General features: G+C 36.7%; 2 protein-coding genes across 8 annotated transcripts in view; both read right to left on the reverse strand.

Annotated features, from left to right (window-relative positions):
• LOC143229459 (neurotrypsin-like) overlaps positions 1–7,056 on the reverse strand; it is a 70,327-nt gene extending 63,271 nt beyond the window's left edge. Inside the window, exons 1-3 of one of the 5 annotated variants that reach the window (XM_076461802.1) lie at positions 6,922–7,056; positions 3,735–3,807; positions 2,055–2,241 (exon numbers count right to left, since the gene is read on the reverse strand). In XM_076461802.1, the coding sequence (XP_076317917.1) occupies positions 2,055–2,189 (135 nt within the window). In that variant the 5' untranslated portion in view covers positions 2,190–2,241; positions 3,735–3,807; positions 6,922–7,056. Of the gene's footprint in view, positions 1–2,054; positions 2,242–2,687; positions 2,950–3,734; positions 3,808–4,321; positions 4,458–6,921 lie in introns of those variants that run through there. The other 4 variants (XM_076461801.1, XM_076461800.1, XM_076461799.1 and 1 more) reach the window with 4 other exon arrangements.
• The window catches only part of LOC143229466 (uncharacterized), a 34,023-nt gene continuing 15,269 nt past the window's right edge, over positions 7,052–25,805 (reverse strand). Inside the window, exon 4 of one of the 3 annotated variants that reach the window (XR_013015882.1) lies at positions 7,052–7,188. The gene's annotated coding sequence lies outside the window, so the exon portion shown is untranslated. Of the gene's footprint in view, positions 7,189–18,916; positions 19,500–25,805 lie in introns of those variants that run through there. The other 2 variants (XR_013015881.1, XR_013015883.1) reach the window with 2 other exon arrangements.

Below are 25,805 nucleotides of genomic sequence, written 5' to 3' on the forward strand. Positions count from 1 at the left end.
ACAGGGTAAAGTAAATGAATTTATCCCTAATTATATTATGATAAGAGAGTAGATGGAAATAATTTGTCTTGCTAAAGAGTGTTTTAAATTAATTGAATCCACCTGTGCAGATTTTGAGGAAACTAGGCAATTATTTAAAACGCTGCTTACAACTATGATAACAAGTAGTAACGAATTTTTATACATACGTTTCATTTGTTTTCAACACATATTATTGTGAAACAAGTGGAATATGTGCTATCCGATTATTGCTGAAAGCTATCGCCAACAAGTCACAGACACCTAGTCTAAAGAATCGTGGTCTTTATAAAACCTGGCATGTATGTTCTTAGTGTGATTCGCTGAATCTAATCGAAATTTTGCCAATGACAAGTATGAATGCAACCTTCAGGACAGTAACATACATATCAGTATGAGGTAGTCTTAATGGATGTGCAAATGCTCAAAAGCCTCTGCTTAGAAGAGATAACCAAATCAAAAGGCTGAAATGGACACAAGACTTCAATCAATAGGATGATCCAAGCTGGAGGAAGGTGATTTTTACAGATGAATCTGAACCAAAATTGTTTGGAAACAGTCAACAATGCTTTGCTTAGTGGCAGAGAGGAGAATGGTGTGAGGGTCAACGTATAATATGTGCAATGGCGCATGCGGTAGGGTAAAACTTTTGCGGTGGAACATAATACAAGTACAGGCTGCATATCAGTCAACGATGTTGGAGACTAAACAAAATTGATAGTACCTTGACTGCTTGCAGGCATAAGTAGACTTTATCTACATGACACTCCCTCAGGGAAAAAAAAAACAAAATAACTGTTGAGTAAGAACTCGTCTTCCTTTGAAATAACGATCCAAAACATGCAGTAAATTTGATAGGACGAAACCTATTTGAAGGAACTGCTTTGTTGAGCTACCTGCGCTAATCATTTCTATGTTTAAAGTAATAAAGTAGAGGGAAAGCAGGCAGTAATCACCACCCACTGCAAATTTTTAGGCTAATCTTTGTCAATGAATAGTGAGATAAGTGACCATATTATAACGCCCCTAGAACTAAAAGAGGCGAGAATGATCGTTAACTAGTCTCGATCCCTCGACCTGTAGAATGCAAGTCGAGCGCAAGTTTAAATTTATTTGTAACCGAAAAGTACTTCAAGGACGCTCCATAAAAACTATACACCAGATACTTTTTGTTTACTTAAGAATTACGCACTAAACTACACAAGAACTATCTGAGAAAAATCATCCTAATTTGAACTTACAGACTAAAGAGAAAGTGGCTAGTCAACAGCACCACTGGCAACTTTTTCCAGTCGAATAGAGATTTGACTGTCACTCTTGCAGTACATCCATGATCACAATGTGTGAAACATGCTTTCATGGCATAAGCCGCAAAAAATTAAGCCTTGGATTCACAGTCTGGGTGCATTATCTCCTTGACCACGCCTGGCCTAAATATATAGTTAAGCCTAATAACTTATTTTCATGATGCATTCATATGGAAGGGTTTCTAATTGTTGTAATTCTTCTGAAGTTAAAGCTAATGAATAATAATGCATTGAAATAGTGCTCAAAGAAAAAGGTTTGACTCAAAACCAGTTTTCGTGGATTTTAACTTCAGGTTGAAAGAATAAGTTTTGTTTCCAGTACTAGCTATATATCTTTCAAGCTGACAATACTTTATTTAAATGTTTTATAAACAGTTCATTTTAATTTAACACACTTTTCAAAATGAAGCATTACTGAATATACACAAAATGTGAGCAAACCGATTTAACAGTTCAATAATTTCAACTCAGTTTCCATCTAATTTATTTTTCCAGTGCTCATTTGAGATAGGATGCACTGTGATGCACATTTGCAATGAAGAATATAAAACAGCATAAAATATGTTTATTTCTAAGTTCCAATTAAACTGTTTCGAAAAAAAAGGATATGTCAGTATTCATTAAAGCTTATATCCACATTGAAATTGCTGTCTCTAAATAATTTTTAAGTTTAGAATCCTTCAAATACAAAATAAAGGTCCAGAAAGTTTGGTTGCATTTTTAACTTACCATTAATGAGATAAAGAGGTGTACCATAATAACAAGTCCCAAGAGACTTCTATAACACGACACTGAAGAAAAAGAAAAGTTAGGGTCATCTGGAAGAAGGGAAAACTTCCTGATATTCAAAAGTACATTCATCATCTACTTTGCCTCTCGCCGAGGTAAATAACAGTTTTAGAAGCTGCCTGTTAAGCTAAAAAAATTAAACAAAAATGACAGAGTCTTTAGAAACCTCTTTCCTGAAAAGCAAAGCAAAACATTTTAAAGATATAAAGCCATTAGTCATTTTTGAGTAAAGAAAGTAACAAAAAAAGCTAAATTGCATACATTCTACTGGAAGTTAAAAGTCAAATAAAAACATCATTAATTTAAAAGATGGAAAATGTTATGAATACAAGTTATTAAGTAATTATCACAAACAGAAATACTTTAAATAATTCTATATTACCTTGCACAATGTTTTTGATTGAAATCGGTAAAAAAATCCAAAACATCTTACATTACGTTAATTTTTGGATAAGACGAAAGTTCTAACATGTTCTATAGTAAGATTTATGGTGACTCGTTAATTTTTCTAAATTGCATAAATTCATAGATAAATGTGAAATGTACTTATCCTTATAAGATGTATAAACAGACCTAGCCAGGCAAATACTTGAAGAAACAAAACAAATTCAAGGACATTTTCATATAACTATAGTTAGCAAACTTATTACTACCTTGTAAAATATGTTTACACACTTTTTTCAAATGCATAGAGAAACGACATATCTTCATACAATGCTACACCGCCACATCAACGTATTTTTTAACTTCCGACAACTTTCTAGAAATGTGAAGAACACTGCCTAGCCTTGGTACTGACAAACTTATCAATACCCCAGCGGCGAAGATTTTCTACACTTCAGTGTAACTCTCAAGGAAGTAAGCAGTTATCTTTAAGTCACTTCCTCTGCCACAATGTGATAATTAATTCCCTTAAACAGTTACAGCTAACCATTTTGGAAACGAATGTTTCTTTCATTACGTATGACAGTTTGCTATACTTACCACCAGATGTGAATTTTGTTCAAGAAGCGTTTCTCCTGAAAGCATACGTTTTAAAATGAAACTTTACTGAGCTGCGTTTAGCGCTAGATTGACAATAATACTTTAAGAATAAATTTTCACACGTTCTTTGTGAAAATAAAATGTGCAAGATACTCTCACTGAAAAAGTGCCTTCAATGGTTTTTTAAATACTAATTTGAATTTGGTAAAGCAAAATATTTTATATAGGCATATAAAATACAATTAAAAATATGAAAATTAGCAGTTTGACCTTGCAGCTATTTTCTTGCAAGTTTCATAAAATATATGCATTACGTTTTTCAGTATAGAATTATGTAGACCTTTCTTATAGTTTTCTGGATAATTATAAATCAAAATTCCAATTTGTTAATTGGGTGAATGTAACAAAAACGTATTTTTTTAGAAATATGTGTACAAGATTTGCAATATATACAACAATGATAAGTGCATTTTTATAAAAGAATAAACGAACGTTATACATAATTATATTTGATTTATTATTCGTAATCGCGTTTTCTAAAATCAAAATTTATACCCGTAGAGTCTAATAGTTTAAACAGTACAATCATGTTTAATCTACTTATATTTGTTAAAAAGTTCAGGTTTGCATACTTACCAACTAAAAACCAGGTTTCGAACTCATGGTGGACAGAGCACAGATAATCCTTTGCGTAGTTTTGTGCTTAAACCTACAAAAAAACAACAACAAACAAACAAGCAATTACGTCCATAAGAAACTGTCAAACAGCGTCTCGACCATTACACGTGCACAGAAATAAATCACTTAGGTTTGATTGGCTAACAGCAAAACACTCGTCTGTTAAATATCTTTTTTAATTCATGAACTGTAAAACTGAATACATTTAAAATAAACAAAATAAAGTAGTATATTATACTACTGTTAATTCTTACATTTACCTGCTTTTCGTGTTGTTATCTCTTTTTTTATATTTCTCTATTATACTTGAGGTCAGGGAGAAACTATAAAATAATAGTTGTTATATTTCCTGTATTTTGTTGTTTTTCATCAGACATTATTTTTATCACACTTCATAATATTTAAACGCAATTTTGGTTAATAAAACAACGTGTAATTAAAATTAGATTTTAATGTAACGGTATCTGAAACTACAACTGAAATATGGGTCATTTAAATAATAAAGAGGTCGAACATCTTACATTAAAACGATTTGGGGGACTTACCACGTCGTTAAAGTCCATGACCGGCCATGTTCAGAGCATATTGTGCAACTTTCCATGTTCCATATAGTGCTCCAAGATAATGGTTTTCCATCGCCCACTTCAAACGTATACCCACAGAAAACCATAAGCAATATGGTCACTTACAAAAGTTATTTCACGCCACAAATTTGTTGTTGTTTATGCAACTGAAGATATAAATAGCATTTAGACCAAAATAACGTCTGTCATATTCTGTCGAGTCTCATGATGTTTGGTATTGGGTGAAAGGCTTCGTTAGCATGGATTTGCAGATATAGTGTGGTTGATATATAATTGCATAGTGTTATTTACTCTTACTCAAAATTTCGTAGAATTCAAATTAAATAGCATACAAATTTCTGGCCACTGAACCTAGGAGACATGCAAGATACACTACATGGCCAAAAGTATGAAGACACCCGATCATCGCACCAACATGTGCTTGTTGAACTTTTCATTACAAAACCGTGGGCATTAATATGAAGTTGGCCCCCTTCTACCGCTATAACAGACTCCACTCTTCTGGGACGGCTTTTTACTGGATTTTGAAACATGATTGCGAGAATTCACTCCTGTTCAGCCACAAGAGCATTAGGGAGGTCGAGCACTGATGTCGATGAGAAGGCCTGGCTCGCAGTCGGTATTCCAATTCATCCCAAAGGTGTTTGATGGGGTTGAGATCAGGACTCATGCAAGCCAATCAAGTTCTTCCACACCAACCTCAGCAAATGATGTCTTTATGGACCTCGCTTTGTGCACGGAGGCATTATCATGCTGAAACAAAAAAAGCCTTCCCCAAACTGTTACCACAAAGTTGGAAGTACACAATTCTCTAGAATGGAACTAAAGAGCCTAGCCCAAACCAAGAAAAATAGCCCCAGACCATTAATCCTCCTCCACAAAACTTTACAGTTGGAATGATGTATTCAGGCAGGTAGCGTTCTCTTGGTATCCGCTAAATCCAGATTCGTCCGTCAGACTGCCAGATAGTGAAGCTTGATTCATCACTGCAGAGAACGCGTTTTCACTGCTTCTGAGTCAAATGACGGTGTAATTTACACCACTCCAGCTGACGCTTGGCATTGCACATGGTGATCTTAGGCTTGTGTGCAGCTGCTCGGCCATGGAAACCCATTTCATGAAGCTCCTGACGAACAGTTCTTGTGCTGAGGTTGCTTCCAAAGACAATTTGAAATTTGGTTGTGAATGTTACAACTGTGGACAGACGAATTTACGCGTTACGCTTTTCAGCACTCGGCGGTCCCGTTCCGTGAGCTTGTGTGGCCTACCACTTCGTGGCTGAGCTGTTGTTGCTCCAAGACGTTTCCACTTCAAAATAACAGTACTTACAGTTGACCGGAGCAGCTCTAGCAGGGCAGAAATTTGACGAGCTGATTTGTTGGAGAGGTGGCATCCTATGACAGTGCCACGTTGAAAGTCACTGAGCTCCTCAGCACGACCCATTTTACTGCCGATGTTTGTCTATGGAGATTACATGGTTATATGCTTGGTTTTATGAACCTGTTAGTAATGGGTGTGGCTGAAAGAGCCGAACCTACTAATTAGAAGGGGTATCCACATACTTTAGTCCATGTAATGTACTTCTGCACTCATTGTCTCTCAAGAAAGATAGAACCAGTTGTGTCTACAGTACACTGTTTAGGTAAACTAAAATCCCACTGAACAGTTGGAAGAGCCGTACAGAATTGTTATTCTTCACATGAAGATATATAACAAGCCTATAGTTTATACTTCATATTAAATTATGTTTGTCAATCTCAAGAAATTTATGAAAACAAAAATAACACATAGAATTTAAGGAAAGTATTTTTTAAAGAGAAATAAAGGCTATTGATGACTGTTTTTCTCGTAATTTGCTATGTTAATGAACTTGCTATTTGACTCACTAGAAGCACTATTCTGCTGCACTTCTTTGTTTGTTTGTTTTTGAATTTCGCGCAAAGCTACTCGAGGGCAATTTGCACTAGTCATCCCTAATTTAGCAGTGTAAGACGAGAGGGAAGGCAGCTTGTCATCATCACTTACTGCCAACTTTTTTACTAACGAATAGTTGGAGTTACCGTCACATTATAACGTCCCTACAGCTGAAAGGGCGAGTATGTTTGGGATTCGAACCCGCGACCCTCGGATTACGAGTCGAGCGTCTTAACCACCTGGCCATGTCGGGCCGTACTTCTTTGAAACACGATAGAATACAAACAGATATATTCAGTTTTATTTAACTAATCTGAAATCAGCGTTGTCACAGTGACAGTGTAAAAAAATCATATTGTAGTGCATCGTTGTTAAGTTTATTTTGCGTTTCTGGTGAATTAACCAAGTAGTAAATATAATGCTTTGTATTTAGGTAGCAGATAAATAGCTAACGCACTTCTGAATACAAAAACAGCATTTAAAATGTTCTCATTTTGAATGGAAAAGGATTTTTTAAATTGATATATAGAATTTAAAGATCGGTTTACCCAGAAACCCGTTTGTAACTGAAAATCGCATAGTGTGTTGGCGTATAACTTTCATAATAACTTGTCTGGGGTAGAACTTACTTTTGATACACGACTTACCAGCTCTTGCATTTGACGGTCTTGACATGTAGCTCTGATATACAATAAACACGAACACAGGTCTGAAGTTGCATTCGTTATAAAAATTAATTAATCATGACAGATTAAGTGGGTTTTTGGTTTTAACTTGGAACTTCATTCAATATTAACGAAGTCTACAACTGGTCTTGAAATGGTCTCCCAGCTTTTCTTTAAAATATTCTTGCTTTAGCGTCATATCACACTCTCGTATAGTTCTTGTATTTTCTTCAAGTTTCCTCTTCACCACTAAAGAAAATTAGTCATTTCCTTTGTACTAATGCTGAATCACGATTACAACGAGAATGAAACAAAAAAACCGAAACAGGGTGATTCAGAAGTACATTGACAAGCAAATAATTCAGAAGTTTAAACGTATAGGTCTATAGCAAAATAAACGTTACTGGCAGGAAACGATATACTGTAGATCATCCCCTGTTGCCAATATCATTGGGGTCACACCTTTCGATAATTTTACTAATATGGATCATAATCCCTGTGTCAAATTCAAAGATGTGGTCAATAAAAACCGAAGCATTTTAAAACAAAATTTCTCCTCAAAAATAACATCTCGTTCCATATTATTAACAATTACTTTCCTATTTTTCCCAATTTCAGAATTTCTTTACCTGTCAGTGAACTTTGGGATCATCCTATACACTGAAAAATTTGTGACTATAGGTGTGGCAGATCTGTACTTCTCTCCTCCTCTATAAATATGTTTGGCTTTTGTAGAAACGAAATAAAACATTACAAACGTAGCTTTCTAAAGTTAAAAACTGGGTTAATTTTCCTTTCGCATTTTATTATTATTAGATTATATTTAAGTACTAAAGAAATTCAGTTTATTTTAAAGAGATATTTGTTGGTTTTACACTTATCTAAAAATACTGTAAAAATTGTAAAGTGCAAACAAGTTCAAAGTAGATAAATATAAAGATATAAAGCGATAATATTTATAACAATCCAAAATATATGTATAGATAAACGTATGACAATATATTCTAAAGAAAACTAAAATGTTACCAAGTAACATTACCAATAGCCTCGTGGATATTCTTTACACTGGATTAATTACATTTATAACATTAAACACGATTGACAAAAAATTTTACTCGAAAGTCACTTTAGCTGGTCATAGCATAAACTTAGAGTTAATCGGCCTAACAACTTTAAGATTAACAAATGTAAACTGAACAGGGCGTTATATACGTTTATAGATGTGTAAATGGTTTGTACAAACCCACATCAGCCCAGTAAGGTCAGTGGTAAATTTTGCACATCAGTGATCTGAGACTGGGAAGAATTGAGTGGGTTTGTTTTGAATTTCGTGCAAAGCTACACAATTGCTATCTGCAATAGTCGTCCCTATTTTAACAGTGAAAGACAAGAGAGAAGGCAGCTGGTCACCACTAACCACCGTCAACTTTTTTACCAACGAATAGTGGAACTGATCGTTAAATTATAATGCCTCCACGGCTGAAAGGGTGAGCACGTCTAGTGAAACGGGGATTAAAGTCCGCGACCTTCGGACAGCGAGTTGAGTGCCCTAACCACCTGGCTATGCCGGGCCAGTTCACAGTTCGGTGGCATTTTCAACCTTCATCTCACTAAGCTGATATACAAAACTGGATTCTCATGAATTTTATTCATAAATATATAACTAATGTGTTTTTAAACACAAGTTAAATTACTGTAAGGTATAGAATCTATAACATCTAGATAAAGAAAGTTAACCATCCTTAATATCTCCTTCAGGATGAGGTGTTTCATAGTTTTATACCCACCAATTTAAAATTGCCTTTGATTTTAACCCTTACTCGAAGATTTATATCTTTGAAAGAAAATATTCTATATCTACGTGTAATAACTCCCGATCATACACATTTGATTGGGTTTGTACCCATTAAATAACGGAAGGATTCTGATTTATATATTAATTTCAAAGCACAACACTTATGTATAATTTATTTACATCACTTCTGTCTTTTTAACTGCTTGTTCTTCTATCACATAGAACATTAATATTATTGACATTTCTGATTACAAAGTATCAGTCTAGGTTTCAAAATAGTTAGTGTCCATAAATAGACTGGACCAGCCTATTGTTAGCGATACGAGTTTGTTTATTTTACGTTAAGTAAAAAGCCACGCAATAGGCTATCTCTGCTCTAACCATTACGGGTATTGAAACCCGGTTTCTAGAGTTGTAAGTCCGCAAACATATCGCTGCTCCTCGGGGGGGGGGAGAAGATGAGATCAGAGTCAATGATTTGAAATGCCATACGTTACTAAATATTCCATACTTCATCTATTACAATCAAATCCTCTGTTAGATTAATAGTTGCCACACAGATAACATGTGCTGATGACTAATTTAAATATTTTCTGGTCTGGTCGTTTAGCTCACGTGTAGCATAAGGTGAAGTTTAAGTTGAATAACGAATGCCCTGTCTAACAATAAATAGTAAGCCCGATCTATCATTCAATTTCACCACGTGAAACGTGAAGTTATAATAGATTGGAAAAAAACTGACCCTCGTCAAAAAATGGTTGTGCATATTTTAAAATGTAAAGACTTCTAAACAAATAAAGTTCTGGTTTAAACCAAGAGTTAAGACTGTTAAAATAGAGCCAAAATGGTATGTAGACTATTTTCTAACAGGTTAAGTTAGTTGCTCTTGTCCAACACTAGTTCAGACAAACCTGTCAAGTAAGAGCACCATTGAAGAATGTATTTAAGCAATGGCATAAGCTTTCCAATAATACAGGAAGACAGTACTGAAAAACCCAATAATTCAGTGTAACAAAAATACTGTTGTGTCAGTCAGTAACTGTGACACATGACTCACATGGATAGAGAGACATGCTAGAAAATTTTGCTTCCCACAGTCGATAACTATTGGTGTTCTCGGCACGCATTTCTTTTCTCAAACCAAAACACTGCCCTCCTTTGCAACTTGTGTTTATTACTAAATTGATAGCTAACTTATCAGTATTTCACAAAATATTGAGGTAATACTGTAAATTCAGTTTTCCAATGGGGCAACTTATTGGCTAATCATTTTTAAACAGATTCTTTTAAAACATAGATATAGAATATTATGTATGTTTGCACATAAACCTCTGCCTAACAGACATTTTTTTTTTAAATTTCAAAGCAAGTTAATGCATGATGTAATTTGCAGACATTGTGAAAACCATTTTTCAATAAATTTTGAGTAATGGATATGATAACATAATGGCAGATAATATGTTGCATGTCTTATGTGTCTGAAATTTTGTCCTTGTGTGAACAACATAAATTATGAAAGTGATGATAATTCTTAAATCTCCAACACCTAATATGTTTGTGACATGTTTTTATTTGTAACATAATCGAAATTTTTATAGTATACGTGCTTTCCCCAACTTTAATCAGCTCTTGTCTATCATTATCCAATTTAGGTGCCATTTAAATAATATCTGATAAAAGATAAATTTCTACAGTATGTAATTCTGAACAAACAGATGAAAAAGTACACCATTAAGGTGGATGGTGAAAGATGTAAAACCTACTTCAATGATGATCCACTTTGATCTTCTGCCACTGCACTTTAAGAAGTTTATGTGTGCATATCAGAGTTGTCCAGATTCCTAAGGATGTTTTTCAATTAGCAGTTTAAAAGGAGTTTCACATTTCTATTTCAGCTGAGCATTAACAAGCAAAGCAATCTCTAATTGAGACTGCTAGTACTATTAATTTGTCTCTATTCCCATCACCATATTAAGAGAGTTCGGTGAATGGTTGATTTTACAATAAAAATAATGATAATCTGTCAAATGGCCACCAATTCGTATCTCTGAAACATATAGACAAATTAAATAATTGCCCACAATGATGTTACATAACAATATTACAGTCAGCTATAAATATAGTTATATCCAAATATACCATGCATTTTCTACCTTCTTAGTTGTCACAGTTTTTCAAATATTCAGTGTCGCAGTTCTAATTTTAGCATAGAACACTGGTAAAGGGAACAACTAAATTCCTTTCTTTTTTGTTGCCAAACTTACCACAGGTGTTTTTCCTTTAGAAGAGACCACTATATTTCCCACATCTTACTGACTTCTCAGTCATGTGGACTGCACATGCACCTGAGGAGAAAGCTCTATAAACTGCAAATTTTTTTCCTCTTGTTTTGTAAGTGTAAACATATGAAACATTTTGCCTGTTTAAAGCATCATAAGTATTTTTAGATATTCTGTATTTTGCCATATCTCATTGATGGGTTAGCACAGCTTCAAACTCTAGAGATAATAGAATTAGAGGTACACTAAATCAATACAGCTATCTCTAATTTCAATAAACCATATATGTACTTGTCTAAGTGTGAATTTAAGTTTGCACCTTTATACAAACAATCCACTAAAGGCAAATGATAGTTTATTTCAGATATTTTAAAATGTACAAAAGGGCTAGCCATCCTTAATCTTGAACTGTTGAGAAAGAGGGTAGACAACTAATCAGCAGCATTTGCCATCTTTTATGCCATACTGATCAAAATGCTGTGTTTTGGTGTAACTTTTATATTACATTCATGGCTCCAAAGTGTGAAGCATGCTTTTTTTAAACAGGAAGTTAACCATGCACTCTCAGGTTCACAGCCTATTTGTTAATGAAATCCACCAATATGCATGGATTAATTCATTCATCCCATAGCTTTACATAAAGAGGTTAAATTGGATCACAACACAGACAAACACAGATATTTTTCTGTGTCCAAAATTAACATACAAACTCATAACAGCTTTTACTGAGATTTGAAAGTGCATTATTTATAACTACTAGATAACTGTCTTTCAATTTTTCAACGATTTTAGAAAATGTCAGTGCTAATTTACACAAATCAGTTTTTATCTGTTTGTTCACTAAATCAGTGAGATATACCTGATTATCCACAAACAATAGTTCAATGGTACATTAAAGGATCAAATATTTGATTCTGTGCTGCATTAAATAAATATATTACTTTCTTCTAAAGTTTAAAAAATATCTAGATAACTTGACTGTAATACAGCAATTAATTTTCTGTAACTTCAACTGTATAAACAAACCAATATTATAATGGTTCAATGTCATAATGAATGAAGTAGATGATCCTGTAACACTAGACATAAATCATTTCAAGAGAAAAAAAATTCAAGTGCTATTGCAAGTACATTATTAGCCAATAGCTTTTAATTCAGTATACATCACGTGCTTTAAAATGGTTGTATAATTCACTGTATACTAGTTACTTTAGGAAAATAGTAAATTTACTATATACCTGTCACTTCAATTCTAACTTATAAGTCATTGAATTCATTACACAACAATCACTTCATAATGCAATTCATCATACAAAAGTAATTTCAGTGACTATAAATGGGCCAAGTAATTTGGTATGCACCACTTGTCTCTTTAACACTACATTAAACTTGTACACTAATATACTTATCCAATGTAAACTTATATTTCAACTTATTAGATATAAAAATTTTCGATGCAACTTTAAATGTGTTGTTATGATGTTCACTTTAAATTGATTGATTGTTGATTGATTGATTTAGTGTTTTATGGCACAAAGCAGGGAGGCTATCTGCGCCAGACATTTGGTAAAAATGTAAAAAAAAAAAAAAAAATAAATAAATAAATGTAGTAATAGACATAAATGGAAATAAAGGTGAAACAAAAAAGTATAAAAAGTTGACACCTAGTCTATAATGTTAAGATAGAAGGCAGAGTATAAGAAGTTGTAAGGTATTTACTCTAGCAAAAAGGTAATGATCATAACCCGCCAGGAAGACTAACAGGTAAGTTCAAAAACCACCGTCAATCACCTGAAGTTGGCCTTTCCAGTCCTGGTTCTGGGTTATGTGTCATAGCAGCTATTATCAAAATGTAAAAGAATAAAAGTTCTAAAAGACACTCCAAGTTGTAAAATATTTACTCTAAAATCGTAATAATGAGTAGCCAAATGTCAGTAAAAAGATAAAAGTCAAGTAAATGGAGTAAAATTTGTAAAAGTAATTGAAGATAAAAGCAAATGGCAATTAAAACAGAAAATGGCGTAAAAACCAATGTTGACATCCAGTCAACAAAGTTGTAAAGGACTACCTGTAGCAGAATGGTAATGATCATAACCCGCCAGGAAGACTAACAGGTAAGTATAAAAACCACCGTCAGTCACCTGAAGTTGGTCTTTCCAGTCCTGGTTCTGGGTTATGAGTCAATATGGCCAGTACTAAAAAGTAAAGTAGTAAAAGTGTGAAATGATATGCAGCAAAAGTATAATAACAACTCGCCAGGACGACTAACAAGTAGTTCAAACGGATAGTTCAAACAGTAGCGTTAGTCACCTGAAGTTGGCCTTTCCAGTCCTGGTGTCGAGTTATTTAATGTTCTGGCCATTGTCCAATGTCAAATTGAATGAGAGAGATTAAAACTGTAAAAAAGGAACCACAATTAAAAAGGTGTAATGAATAAATATGCAACACTTAAATGAGATTAAAAAAATTAATAGCCATTAAAAAATTAAAAACATTATCAAGGTGGACAGAGTCACCATCACCAATAACTCTGTCCAATGTTACAGACTGACCCTGGGAAAAAATATGTTTAAAATATTGCCGTCGTTGAGAATTGTAACGATGGCAAGAAAGTAAAACGTGGCTGATAGTGATTTGAGTGTTACACAAACTACACATTGGTGCATCAGTTCCAGATAAAAGAAAACGATGAGTTAAAAACTGTGACCAATGCGTAGCCAAGTGAGAACAACTTCCTCCTTCCGAACTTTACGGAAGCTAGATGGCCAAAGTCCAATTTTGGGTTTGATTTGAAAAAGATTGTTGTCACGTTGCTCACTCCAAGTGGACTGCCAGCTGGCACGGAGCCCAGCCTTGAAGACAAAACCATAGTCCATGTACGGAATAGGTATAGGAGTGATGGTGTTGAAGCAGACATATTTAGCTGCCATGTCTGCAAGCTCGTTCCCGCGAATACCAACATGGCCTGGTATCCAGAAAAACTGGATTGAAGTAGCTGCTAATGAGAAATGGGCCAGTCGGTTTTGAATATCAGCGAGAATAGGATGTGAGCTAACGTGTAGCGATTCCAAGGCAAGTATAGAACTAAGCAAATCAGTATAAATAGTGCAGTTGGAGTACTGCTCAGCTGCAATATGATCCAGGGCAAGATATATGGCATACACTTCAGCAGTGAACACAGAAGCTGTAGAAGGGATTCTGCGCACAACTACTGACCCATAGCAAACCATAGCAGAGCCCACTGAATTACCAGATTTGGAACCATCTGTATAAATGGGAACTGAATGATTGTTTGAAAGATATTCATTGAATAGAAGATGGTACTTCCAATCTGGAGTATCTGCCTTTTATAGGTGACTGAAAGAAGGGTCACATTTGGGGGCTGTAATAAGCCATGGTGGGATGGGCCGACCTGTGGAATCTGCAATGTTATCCAAGGACAGACCCAATTCATCCAATTGCGCCCGGATACGAAGGCTAAACGGAGCAATGACAGATCATCTGTTCTGAAAAAGTACTGCCCACCGAGGAAGGAAAACACATTTCCAGGTGGGATGCTTTGGTAAGGAATGAAGTTTCGAAGTATATTGTAAAGATAGTTGCAAACGGCGAAGGTGTAGAGAAGGTTCATGAGATTCAATGTATATACTTTGAACTGGAGAGGTACGGAAAGCCCCAGTGCAGAGTTGAAGTCCTTGGTGATGAATGGGGTCCAGCATCTTTAAGGCCGAGGGTCTGGCAGAGCCATAGACCATTGATCCATAATCGAGTTTCGATCTAATAAGAGCACGATATACCTTTGACATTGAACAGAGATCTGCCCCCCAACTGGTAGAAGAGAGAACACGGAGGATGTTCAGTGCTCTTGTGCATTTGACCCGAAGCTGCTTTAAGTGTGGTATAAAGGTCAGTTTACTGAACAAAGATAAGCCCCAAGAACTTGGTCTCCGGGACCACTGGCAGCAAAACTTCACCGATATGAAGTTCAGGATCAGGGTGAATACCCCGTCGACGGCAAAAGTGCATGCATACAGTTTTGGAGAGAGAGAAATTAAAGTCGTTTGCCAAAGTCCACTTCCGTACACAATTGAGGGCAGTTTGTAGTTGCCGCTCAATATATTTCATGTTTGACAACTGACATGAGATGTGAAAGTTGTCGACATACAGCCCATTCGCAGCAGTGAGAGGGAGTTGTTCAGTGATGGCATTTATCTTTATACTGAAGAGTGTAACACTCAATACACAGCCTTGAGGGACTCCAAGTTCCTGTACAAAAGAACGGGAAAGTGTCGAACCCACACGTACTTGGAATCTCCTGTCCATTAAAAATTTTTTAATAAACATGGGTAAATGGCCACATAACCCATATGTATGGAGGTCTCGCAAAACGCCATACCTCCATGTTGTGTCGTAAGCCTTCTCTATGTCAAAGAATATTGATACAAGATGTTGGCGGTTGAGAAAGGCTTCTCTGATAGATGTTTCAAGACGAATTAGGTGGTCTGCGATGGAGTGCTGTCGACGGAACCCACACTGGATGGGCGAGAGGAGGTTGTTTGATTCAAGGAACCAAACAAGACGAGCATTAACCATCCTTTCTAATGTCTTACAGAGACAGCTCGTCAAAGCAATTGGACAGTAATTTGAAGGAATCTTGGGATCTTTCCCTGGCTTAGAGAAAGGTAAAATAATAGCCTGGTGCCAGGCATCAGGAAAAACATTCTCCTGCCAGATCCGGTTGAAAACAATCAGAAGGACATCAAGAGAAGCAGGAGATAGATGGTGCAGCATGTCATAATGAATATCATCAGGTCCAACAGACGTACTGGCAGACCGATGAAGGGCCATTTTTAGTTCCACCAGGGTAAAGGGACAATTATAGTCAAAGAAACAGTCAGTTCGAAAGGAAAGAGGTGATCGCCCTGCCCGAGTCTTGATGGCCAGGAAGGTGGAGGAACAAGCAGAAGTGCTAGATACCCGGCAAAAGCTTTCACCTAGAGTGTTTGCGATGTTCCGAACATCAGTCACCTCCTGACCATCAAAGAGTAAGATCGAGAGGGGGACAGAATTGTAGTGCCCATTAACCTTTCGAATCCTGTCCCATATGATCTTGGAACTGGTGGTAGAAGATATGCTGGTTGTGAACTTAATCCAAGATTCCTTCTGGCTTTGACGTCTTACCAACCTAGCATGTGCACGGGCCCGTTGGAAAGCAACCCGGTTTGAAAGTGTGGAATATCTACGAAAAGTATCCCAGGCCCGCTTTTGAGCCTTCCGTGCTAAGTGGCAAGCAGGATTCCACCACGGACGAGGATATCGTGGAAAACGTGTCGAGGTTTTAGGAATACACTGAGTAGCTGCATGTGTAATACAGTCAGTTACCGCTGCTACACAGTCGTCTATTGATGGCTGATTTACGATGGCAGGATCAAGTTCTGCGAGAGCAGTGAAAGTGGACAAGTCTGCCTGATCCAGCTTCCACCGGGGCACGCGGGTAGGGTGGCATCTATCACGGCCAGTCTCTCTCAAAAGTATAGGAAAATGATCACTGCCTAGTGATTGTCAATCCTTCATGAAAAGTAGAAGAATAGTGAAGGGGAGCAAATTCAGAGATCAATAGCGGTAAAGGACTGACTAGGTGCATGAAAGTAAGTGGAAGAACCAGTATTGAAAAGAGAAAGATTGTGATCAGAGAGCATCCGCTCTACAGATCGGCCCCTCCCATCAATAATAACACTTCCCCAGAGGGGATGATGTCCATTAAAATCCCCTAGGATTAGAAATGGAGATGGCAACTGTTCAATGAGAGCATCAAGATCTGATTGATCATATGTCTCTCCAGGGGACGGGTACAGAGAACAAACAGTAATGGTATGACCCAAGGAGACATGGATGGCTACAGCCTCCAAGGGTGTGTTGAGTGACAAAGACAGGGTGGGCACGTGTTGATCAACCAACAGTGCCACCCCTCCATGTACTCGACCATCACACAACCTGTCATTTCTGTACAGAGAAAACTGCCGAATGGAGACAGTATCAGCAGTTTTGAGAAATGTTTCTTGTAAAGAAAGACAAACAGGATGGTAGGAAGCAATCAGCGTTTTGATATCATCTAGATTAGAGCGTAAACCTCGACAGTTCCATTGTATCAAGGTGGCCATTTTTAAGAACGGGTAAATGAAGTGGCTGGAGAACCCTTCGGTTTACGACCACGTCTTTTTTCTTTACTGTCTTTAGTCGGAGGAGGTCTATCAACCTCCATGAATCCTGCTCTGGGTCGGGTGGGCAGGTTTTGTTGTGGAAGGGGAATCCAGTGACTGAGGACGCGAACGAATAATTGTTTTGTCTCTTGTGGTGGGAGAAAAAGATGTATCAGAAGAAATGCCTGTATTTGAAACTGAAGGACGTGGATCTTGAGGTTTGTTGGAAGGTATGGAAGGAACAGAGATGGGTGTGGAGGTCGATTCATCAACCTTTTTAACCATGGAGGTCAAAAGGCTTTTCATTTGTTTTGAAAACGATTCTCTTGGAGGCACAGAGAGATCTGTCTGCACTCCCACTGTAGTTGTGGAATGAAGTGCAGCAGCATATGTCCGAGATGGAGTTGTGGACAGCAATTTCCGAGCCTCAGGATAACTAATGTTATGTGTCGTTTTCAAACGCTGCACCTCTTTTTCCTCCAACCATTTTGGGCAAGAATGAAAGTAAGAGGGGTGAGAACCATTGCAGTTTACACAATGTGGGTTCATGTCACAGTCATAGGCATCGTGGTCCTTGCATCCACAACGAGCACATGTCAGGGAACCACGACAAGATGTCTTTGAGTGGCCGAATCTCTGACATTGGAAACATCGAAGAGGGTTTGGTATGTATGGCCGAACCCTGCAAATGAGATAACCTGCCTTGATGGTGGCAGGTGTGCGTGGTGAAGTAAATGTTAAAACGAGGGTATTTGTTGGCAGTGTAACTCCATCTTTGCGAGTGGAGATGCGCCTCACTGCAGAAACTCCTTGAGTGGAGAGACCAGCGAGAATCTCTGACTCGGGAATGTTCTTCAAATCCCTTTCAACAATAACTCCTCGTGAAGAATTCAAGGTAGCATGGGGTGTAACCTAAATAGGTATATCCCCAATTGCCTTTGAATTCAAGAGGAGTTCACTGTGTTGGGATGTGGATGTTTCAACCAATATGTCACCAGATCGAAGTTTCTTTACTGATTTTGGAGAGCCAGCAAGTCCCTCTAGTCCCTTTTGAATAAAAAAAGGGGACATTTGCCCTAAAGGTTTTTCCGAAAGAGAATGTAATATAAGAAAATGAGGTACATGTGTTACTAATGTTGAAGATTGCTGTTCTGAGTATTCAAGACGTGGTCGCTTACCCATTGACTGTTTTTTTACAATTTTATTTAAATTTTTTGGAGGATCCATAGGAAAAGGAAAAAATTTCGGTACCCACTGACCCCACCCACCATTGAGCCCTACAAGGGGACGCACTACAAAGTCATGCAAGGACAATGCAGCAACGCCAGGGTTTCGTGAGCACTATACCCAAACACCAGCATCAGGCACAATGTCCACAACACCCGTTGAGAACTTCCAACACTGGTACTTGGTTGACTCTAGCCTAAGTGGACCAGCCGATTGACCCAAAGGGAGCCACCCAAAGGCCGCCCGTCTACAGGAATTCAAGGCCAAAGTGGTGTGTTAGGGTTGGACCCCTCAACCACCAGGATCCTCTCCTCCCCTTCACGGGTCGCCACGCACGGCAAACACGTGGGTGGATGTTTAGATCCCAGAGAAGGTAACCAGATAGAACAGAACCTTCCCTGGGAGGTCCCCTCACCACGTACAGGAATCCACACCGAGGGATTTCACTTTAAAATTATAAAAGACTCACTATAAAGTTGATATTAGAAATGTAATTTTATTTCTCATTAAAAACAAAGCTACACAATGGACCATCAATACTGTGCCTACCACAAGTACTGAAATCCTTCAAACATACTGTTAAGCTAGGGAAGGGATGGACAATTTAAACAAGAGATTTCTTAGTTTAACTGTTGAAACATTGTGGTTTATTTTGATCTATGTTCATAACATTATAACAGTAATATCAATTTTTGTTATTTAAATAATGTTTTAAAGTTAACCAGTAATTTCAGATAATAAAGACTTTTTGTAATGGTAAGTTTAGTTTTGTTTGTGAATCAGCAGTACACAGCATATTACTTAATCTTAAAATAACTTTTTTAAAACATATTTCTTTCCTTGGTTTTGTATTATTAATTTGTAAAGTTAAAAGAAAAAATCATAACAAAAATTTGAGGATTACATGCACTAAATTTCAAGATATTCAAAGAAAATATACATGCCTATAATATCAATATTTATCATAGAGGGAAATTACATATTACACAAATTCAACTGGATGAAGTTTTGACCACTGTAAACTACTCTTCTTCTCTTCTTGTATACATTTAAATGTAACTGCAGTGACAAAAGAGAATGTAGAATGTAAATGTACTTTGAAAGAGATCAGTCATTATTATTTTATTTATATTACCATTTTCTGTAGGAACCACTGAAAATGAACCTAATGATACGAATCATACTAGCTACTATAAAACCAAAATAGTTTATTAATACATTTTAAGAGAAGTGAATATTTCTTTAATAAGTTCTATTAATAACATTGCACATACCCGTGCAACAAAAATGGTTAGACATTTAACATTCAAAATGATACTACCTTGTTGCACCCATCTTTTCTCTATGTCTATCACAAAAACAAGAATTATATTATGAATGTAATGGAGTTTTTCAGAGCAAATTTTGAAATTTATTCTAATTATATCAAATTACTTCTCCCTGAGATTAAAAAAAAATTATATTTTTCTACACTGAAAATATATTTCCATTAGATACCTTCTTCACAAAAGTATTTTCATAGTTAGTGCTGCCCTCTATTTGTATAAATTTGGCTCATCTATAGCCTTGAAACACCCAGATTTGGCACAAAATATGCATGAAAGTGGGTAGGAAGAATGGGAAGTATGAATGGAGGTAAGTATCTAACTGAAATATACTTTCAATGGAGGAAGGTATTAACATTTGGTACAATATTTTATCTTCTCTCGCATAATAGTGGGAATCCCACACCAATATGGTGAAGGTAATAATGCAAAATTTACCTAGATGAGTACACTGTGTAAAGCATCTGAACAATTCTCTTTGGGTGTGACTTCTCTTGTTAGAAAACATACTCATGGGAGACTGCACTACATCTGAAAAAGATATACTCTTTACTCTTGATGAATGAATGTGTTGCTAAATGGATAGCAAGGAGGTACATACAAACATTAACCATATATTCCCAGAGTACAGGGAGAATAGGGAAACAGCAGACTATAGTCAAGACATCAACTCCTGTCAAAACCAGTAAAAATGGTAATGAACTGTCTTGTTCAATGCAGAAAGATAGTCTTCAACCATAATTATCCAGACTGTATGCAGGAAATTACCCCCAATCCAAAACCAGCAGGAAATCAGGAGATAACGATGAATAAACTAGCCTGACTAGTTGGCAAATCTAATCTGTAAGGTGGTGAGTGAAACATCACTTAAAGAAGAAGGATTCTAGTGAATGAGTAAATGGGAACTATGGAAGGAAACCATGCAAGCAATAAAACATTTCAGATCACAAATAAAATGTAGAATACTATCTGAATTCAAACAGTATTAGGGTGAATATTTTTGTATAGATCACACTAATTCTGGGAGTCTAAATACAATAAACCATGTCAGGAGATGTGAAAATACAAGTATTCTGAGCTTAAAGGGGTGGAGGCATGATGTCTCCCCTATGTGTAAAATCCAAAAAAATTTTTTTATCAGCATGGACTACAATATCTGAAGAAGAAAGAAACAGTAGGTATACTGAGGAAGAGTCCTAAATAAGGAGAGGTATGGTATCAATAAAAGGTAAAATATCAGTCTCTTCATATTGAAGAATGCTAATTAAGGATGGCTTGATGGTGTCCACAGGTGGAAAATTGGGATTGCATGGTGTAAGAAAGAGGTAGAAACAACTACCACAATCGTCTTAATCTTGCCCAAATTCATCAGACATAGAAATGTTTGGTTGGGAAAAAACAGCCTGCTGCATGATGAACCCAAACTCTCATTGAAAAACTGTGAATCCCAATTGAAAGTGTAAGGCCTGTAGCCTGAGACACAGCAGGTTAAAATGTAGTAATGTTCATCACTACTGAAGTGTTGGTAGTGAAATAAAATTTTGAATTCATGTTCAACTGGAGTAAAGATTGAAATTAATAAAATAGTGATATTATCACTCTATAAGGTGAAGCAAAAAAAAACAACTGAATTGTTTAATAAAACAAACAAAAACACCTAAAGCAACTAAGTTGATTAATAGCCAATGTAAAAGAGAATAAATAGACATGAAAGTAACAACACAAGCAAAGACTTGGGTTCTACAATATAAAGGAAGCCAGCTGTGGCAGGAGAGTTTCTCATATTCTGATTGGTGGTGAGTTGCTTCTTGCTTATTTACCTGCTACAAAAAAGTCCAACCATGTAGAAACATGGAGTGAGTGAGCATAAACGTTTATTCAAATGGAGGGCAGAGCTGAAGAAGAAAAACTATTATGTGACAGGAGGTAAGACATCATATTGGTAAATATGTTTCGAGTAATTACTTATGATACAAATAAACTATTATCACCTAACAATTCTAAGTAAAATATTTACATAACTTAAGTTGCCAAAACTTAACAATTTCCTAAACTTAAAATATATATCCAATAATACTTACCTCTGCTGGCACTGTAGCTATTTCTCAGTCTCCTGGACTTCTACTCCTTTCCCTATCAAAGCATTGATCACATATGCTCCAGTCTTTTATATCCAACTTGAATACACTTGGGATAATCTAATTTGCAAAATTCTCCACCAACATCAGTGAGTGCATCCTCTATCTATGTAGTGTGTATAAGTGCTTCATTCAGACAATGCAATCACTTTTCAAAACTTACCCCAGCTCTTAGTAGGGAGGCAGGGTGGGAAAGTGTTAGTGGAGGTATGTATTATTGAAAATACATTTTCATTTTAGGAAAACATTAACTTACAAAACATATTTACCAACTGCTGACACTATAACTATAATCCCACACTGAGAAGTTGGAGAGGTCAGTGCAGTCATGATCCATACAGAAAGCATCTGTATAGAACAGGAATATACCAAGATAAGAGTGGTACACAAATGAGGTACGACACTAAATCCAGAACAGGCATGCTCAACACTGAGTTGTGGAACCTTAGCTGACTGGTAATATTGCTTCCAACCTATAGTTATAGAGTGATGTACTGAAACCACAATGAAAAAATAAGCAACACCAAAGTATACAAATTTTCACCCCCACCTGAAGAAGCCTGAAGGCAACACTCCAGGCTAGAAATGATGGGATCGTGTATGCCTAACTAAACCAAGAGATCAAAACTCATCTGGTATCAAATTACCAACATTCATGTTCACTCCCCAACTGGGTGGGAAAGGAGCATTACACTTGCCCATGGAGTTATGAAGAAATAATGGACCTCCATCTATAAGCAACAGACTAAACAAACATTGTTCAAAAAGAAAAATCATCACATTCCATCTGGATGGAGAGTGCAGTGTTAAATCTGAACTGGTATTACAAGTAGGCAGGTGTTGCTCCTACCTACACCTGTGAAAAAACATCCAGGGCCCATGGTAGGCAGGATCCCAACTTCACCCCTTTCTTCAAGAGCAGAGGAACACACTCTGATACACTAAAGGAAAAGCCTCTGTTCACCATCCTAGTGACTGGAAACTGGGTGTGGTAAGGACTCTCTAGCTCCATTAATAGAATCTGGCAAGTAATGAACATTGAGAAGAACTGAGGAACAGTACAACAGGCATACCAAGTTTCAAAATTTTTAAAAGCAAATTAAGCCAAATTTATTCAATCCATTTATCAGCAGAGACTGGCAGGAATAACTTTAGCTTTACTCATGATAGTCCCCAAGGGGCTGTCCATGAAATTACCATTTGGTGGGTGCCTGGATGGTGTTATGAAATACTAATTTTTTACAGAGCCTGTAACAACCTCTACAGTGAAAGTGTTGCTAGTGTGGAATTCAAATGATAAAACATACTTGTCTGGGCAACACTCACCACAGAGTGGGCTCCTGTGAAAAGTAAAGATACCCTGGAAATAAGAGAGATAAGATGATAGAGAAAGTAACTCCTGTATAAAATCTAGATGTAGTCATAATAGCTAAAGATGGTAGTAAAAAATTCCCAGAAGAGGAAACTTTCAGGTCATGCAAGTAATGAGAGATGAAAGTACTGGAAAAGTACACATTCCAGCACACACAATGTCCTCTAAAAGGCAATACAACTGGGCAGCTAATGACATTTAAATATGACAAATCTGGTGAAATGCAACTCACAGCAGATTCCTCTTTTGTAATGGTAATCCATTATAGGCAATGTGAATCAATTTGCTGAGCTACCTTGTTAAAGTAATGGGAGATAATTCACAGGAATTCAAAGGGTCCCAATGAATAAACAGTTAATTCCTAGTACCCCTAACTAAGTTAGTAAGAGCCACATAACATTTGAAGGCCATGACAGGACATAACAACCAATAAGAATCTGACTGATAAATAGAATGGTAAGAAGGATTTTTCCTCTTCTCTGGCTGCCAAAGTATTGGAAAGAAAAGACCTATTTGAGTAAAGCAAGACAAAGGTGGAATGAAAAGGTCCTATTTACATGTATAGCAAACAACTCTGACCAAGGGCATTTACATGTCAACAACAATAAAAATAATTTAAGTGAAAAGTGTAAAAGTGTTATAATCTAAAGGCTTAAAGGGATGATGAGCCAATTCATGTAAGACAATCTTAAATTCATGGTTTGATAATTGAAAAGACTGTTTGGCCTGAAGAATGCAAAAAGGATTGTGCAGACCAGATACCACTGGGGAGCTAAAAACCATCCCATATTTGGAATACTGAAAAGCAGCTTATAAGATTGTCTTATATAAGGCCACAGTAGATAAAGCAAAACCTCTTTCAAAAATCCAAGTAAAAAAAAAAAGGGATATGGTAGCTAATTTAGGATGAAGAGAGTTTACGTTCCTTTTGATACATCACTGGTGATAAGTATGCTATTCCCATTGATAAATGGCCTTAGTTGGTCTATGGAGAGATTTAGTCATATACAGAGAACCTTAGAAGTTAAATGTTATGTAAGGCACAGAACTGTATAATTTCCATGCATCAAGACTGAATTTCTGAACATCTAGGAGTGGAATGTCTGATTGAGGTTGTCTTAGCAGAGATGACCAAAACAAAACTGGTAGAGGTAAATGTTCCTGCAGATATCAAAGAAGAGGAACAATGTTTGAGCTGACTAACATGATGCTACCAAGAGAACTTAGCAGGAACTCAATGGAATGAACTAAAGTCAAAACTCTGGGTAATAGAAGAATTGTGGAAAAGGCAAACAGATGTAAACATGTCCAGTCCTGAATGAATGCACCTAATATCAATGCTTGAGAATGAGTTATAGGAAACTAAAAAAACTCCAGTTGAAAATTACAATGAGTTGCAAAATAACTGATAATTGGAGACCCAAACTGAGAGCAAATCTACTGAAAAAACCTTAAGATGTAACATCTATTCTATCAGAAGAACCTGGTTGGGTCATGATAAATAATCTGCAATTATGTTCATTACTCCTGGAAATGCTATGCTAAGGTGTTGATATGATGAGAGTACACCAAGTAAATTTCTGGAAATGACAAAGCCAAGGGGGCAGCATCCATCCTCCTACTATACATGCCAGTCCAGGCAAATCTTTACCTACTCAACGAAAAAAGAAATCAACCTCGAAAGTGAAGCCTGCCAAACCCTCTGCAACAGACAACGACACAGTATCCTGTCCAGTGTCCGACCAACCTACCCAGGAGTCTGCCAAATCTTTTCCCGAGAAACCGTGAACCAGACCTACATACAGCCTGCCAGCTTTAATCTTAGAAGGTGTAGCAATAGAATACAGATAGCCTACCATCGCCAGGGAGAGTAAATCGTCCTTCTCAAGCATTGAGGTCGCTGAGGTCCGACGTCTTTCTAAAGGTGACATAGTTATCAAATGTTGCCACCCCCGGGACTATGTTAAATTTCTTCAACCATGGCCTGGTACTCCTTTTAATGAGGCAAAAATCACCACACACCTTTCAGGTGCCCTTCAGTCCAGATCTCACATCATAAGGGGAATTGCCTTCGATATTTCCCTCGAAGAAATCAAGGAAGAACTCGCCTCCGCAAACGTCAACCCACTCAGCATTGAAAGTCAAATCCTTCAAAACTGGCCAGCTCATACCTCTCATCTACAGTGTAACAACGACCTAATCATGTCTCAGATAACCTACAAAAACTTCCTACCCATTACACTTGTCCTACTTTACATTAGTCCTGACACTACACCTGACATTAACCTACTCCAGCACGTAATTATAAGTTATAGCCGCGTAATTATATTGGGTGATCTCAATTTAAAGTATCAAGACTTCCTGTGCAAATCTAACAATAAAATGGAATTATTCTAAAAAGTTTTGCCCTCAAAAACAACTTAATCTGTATTAACAACGACTAACCCACACACCTGCACACCGACGCATCACAGGATATTCTCGATCTAGCTATAATCACCACCAATATTGCATACCACATCTTTAACTT

This window comes from Tachypleus tridentatus, chromosome 10 (genome assembly GCF_004210375.1).
Source record: "Tachypleus tridentatus isolate NWPU-2018 chromosome 10, ASM421037v1, whole genome shotgun sequence".
NCBI lineage: Eukaryota > Metazoa > Arthropoda > Merostomata > Xiphosura > Limulidae > Tachypleus > Tachypleus tridentatus.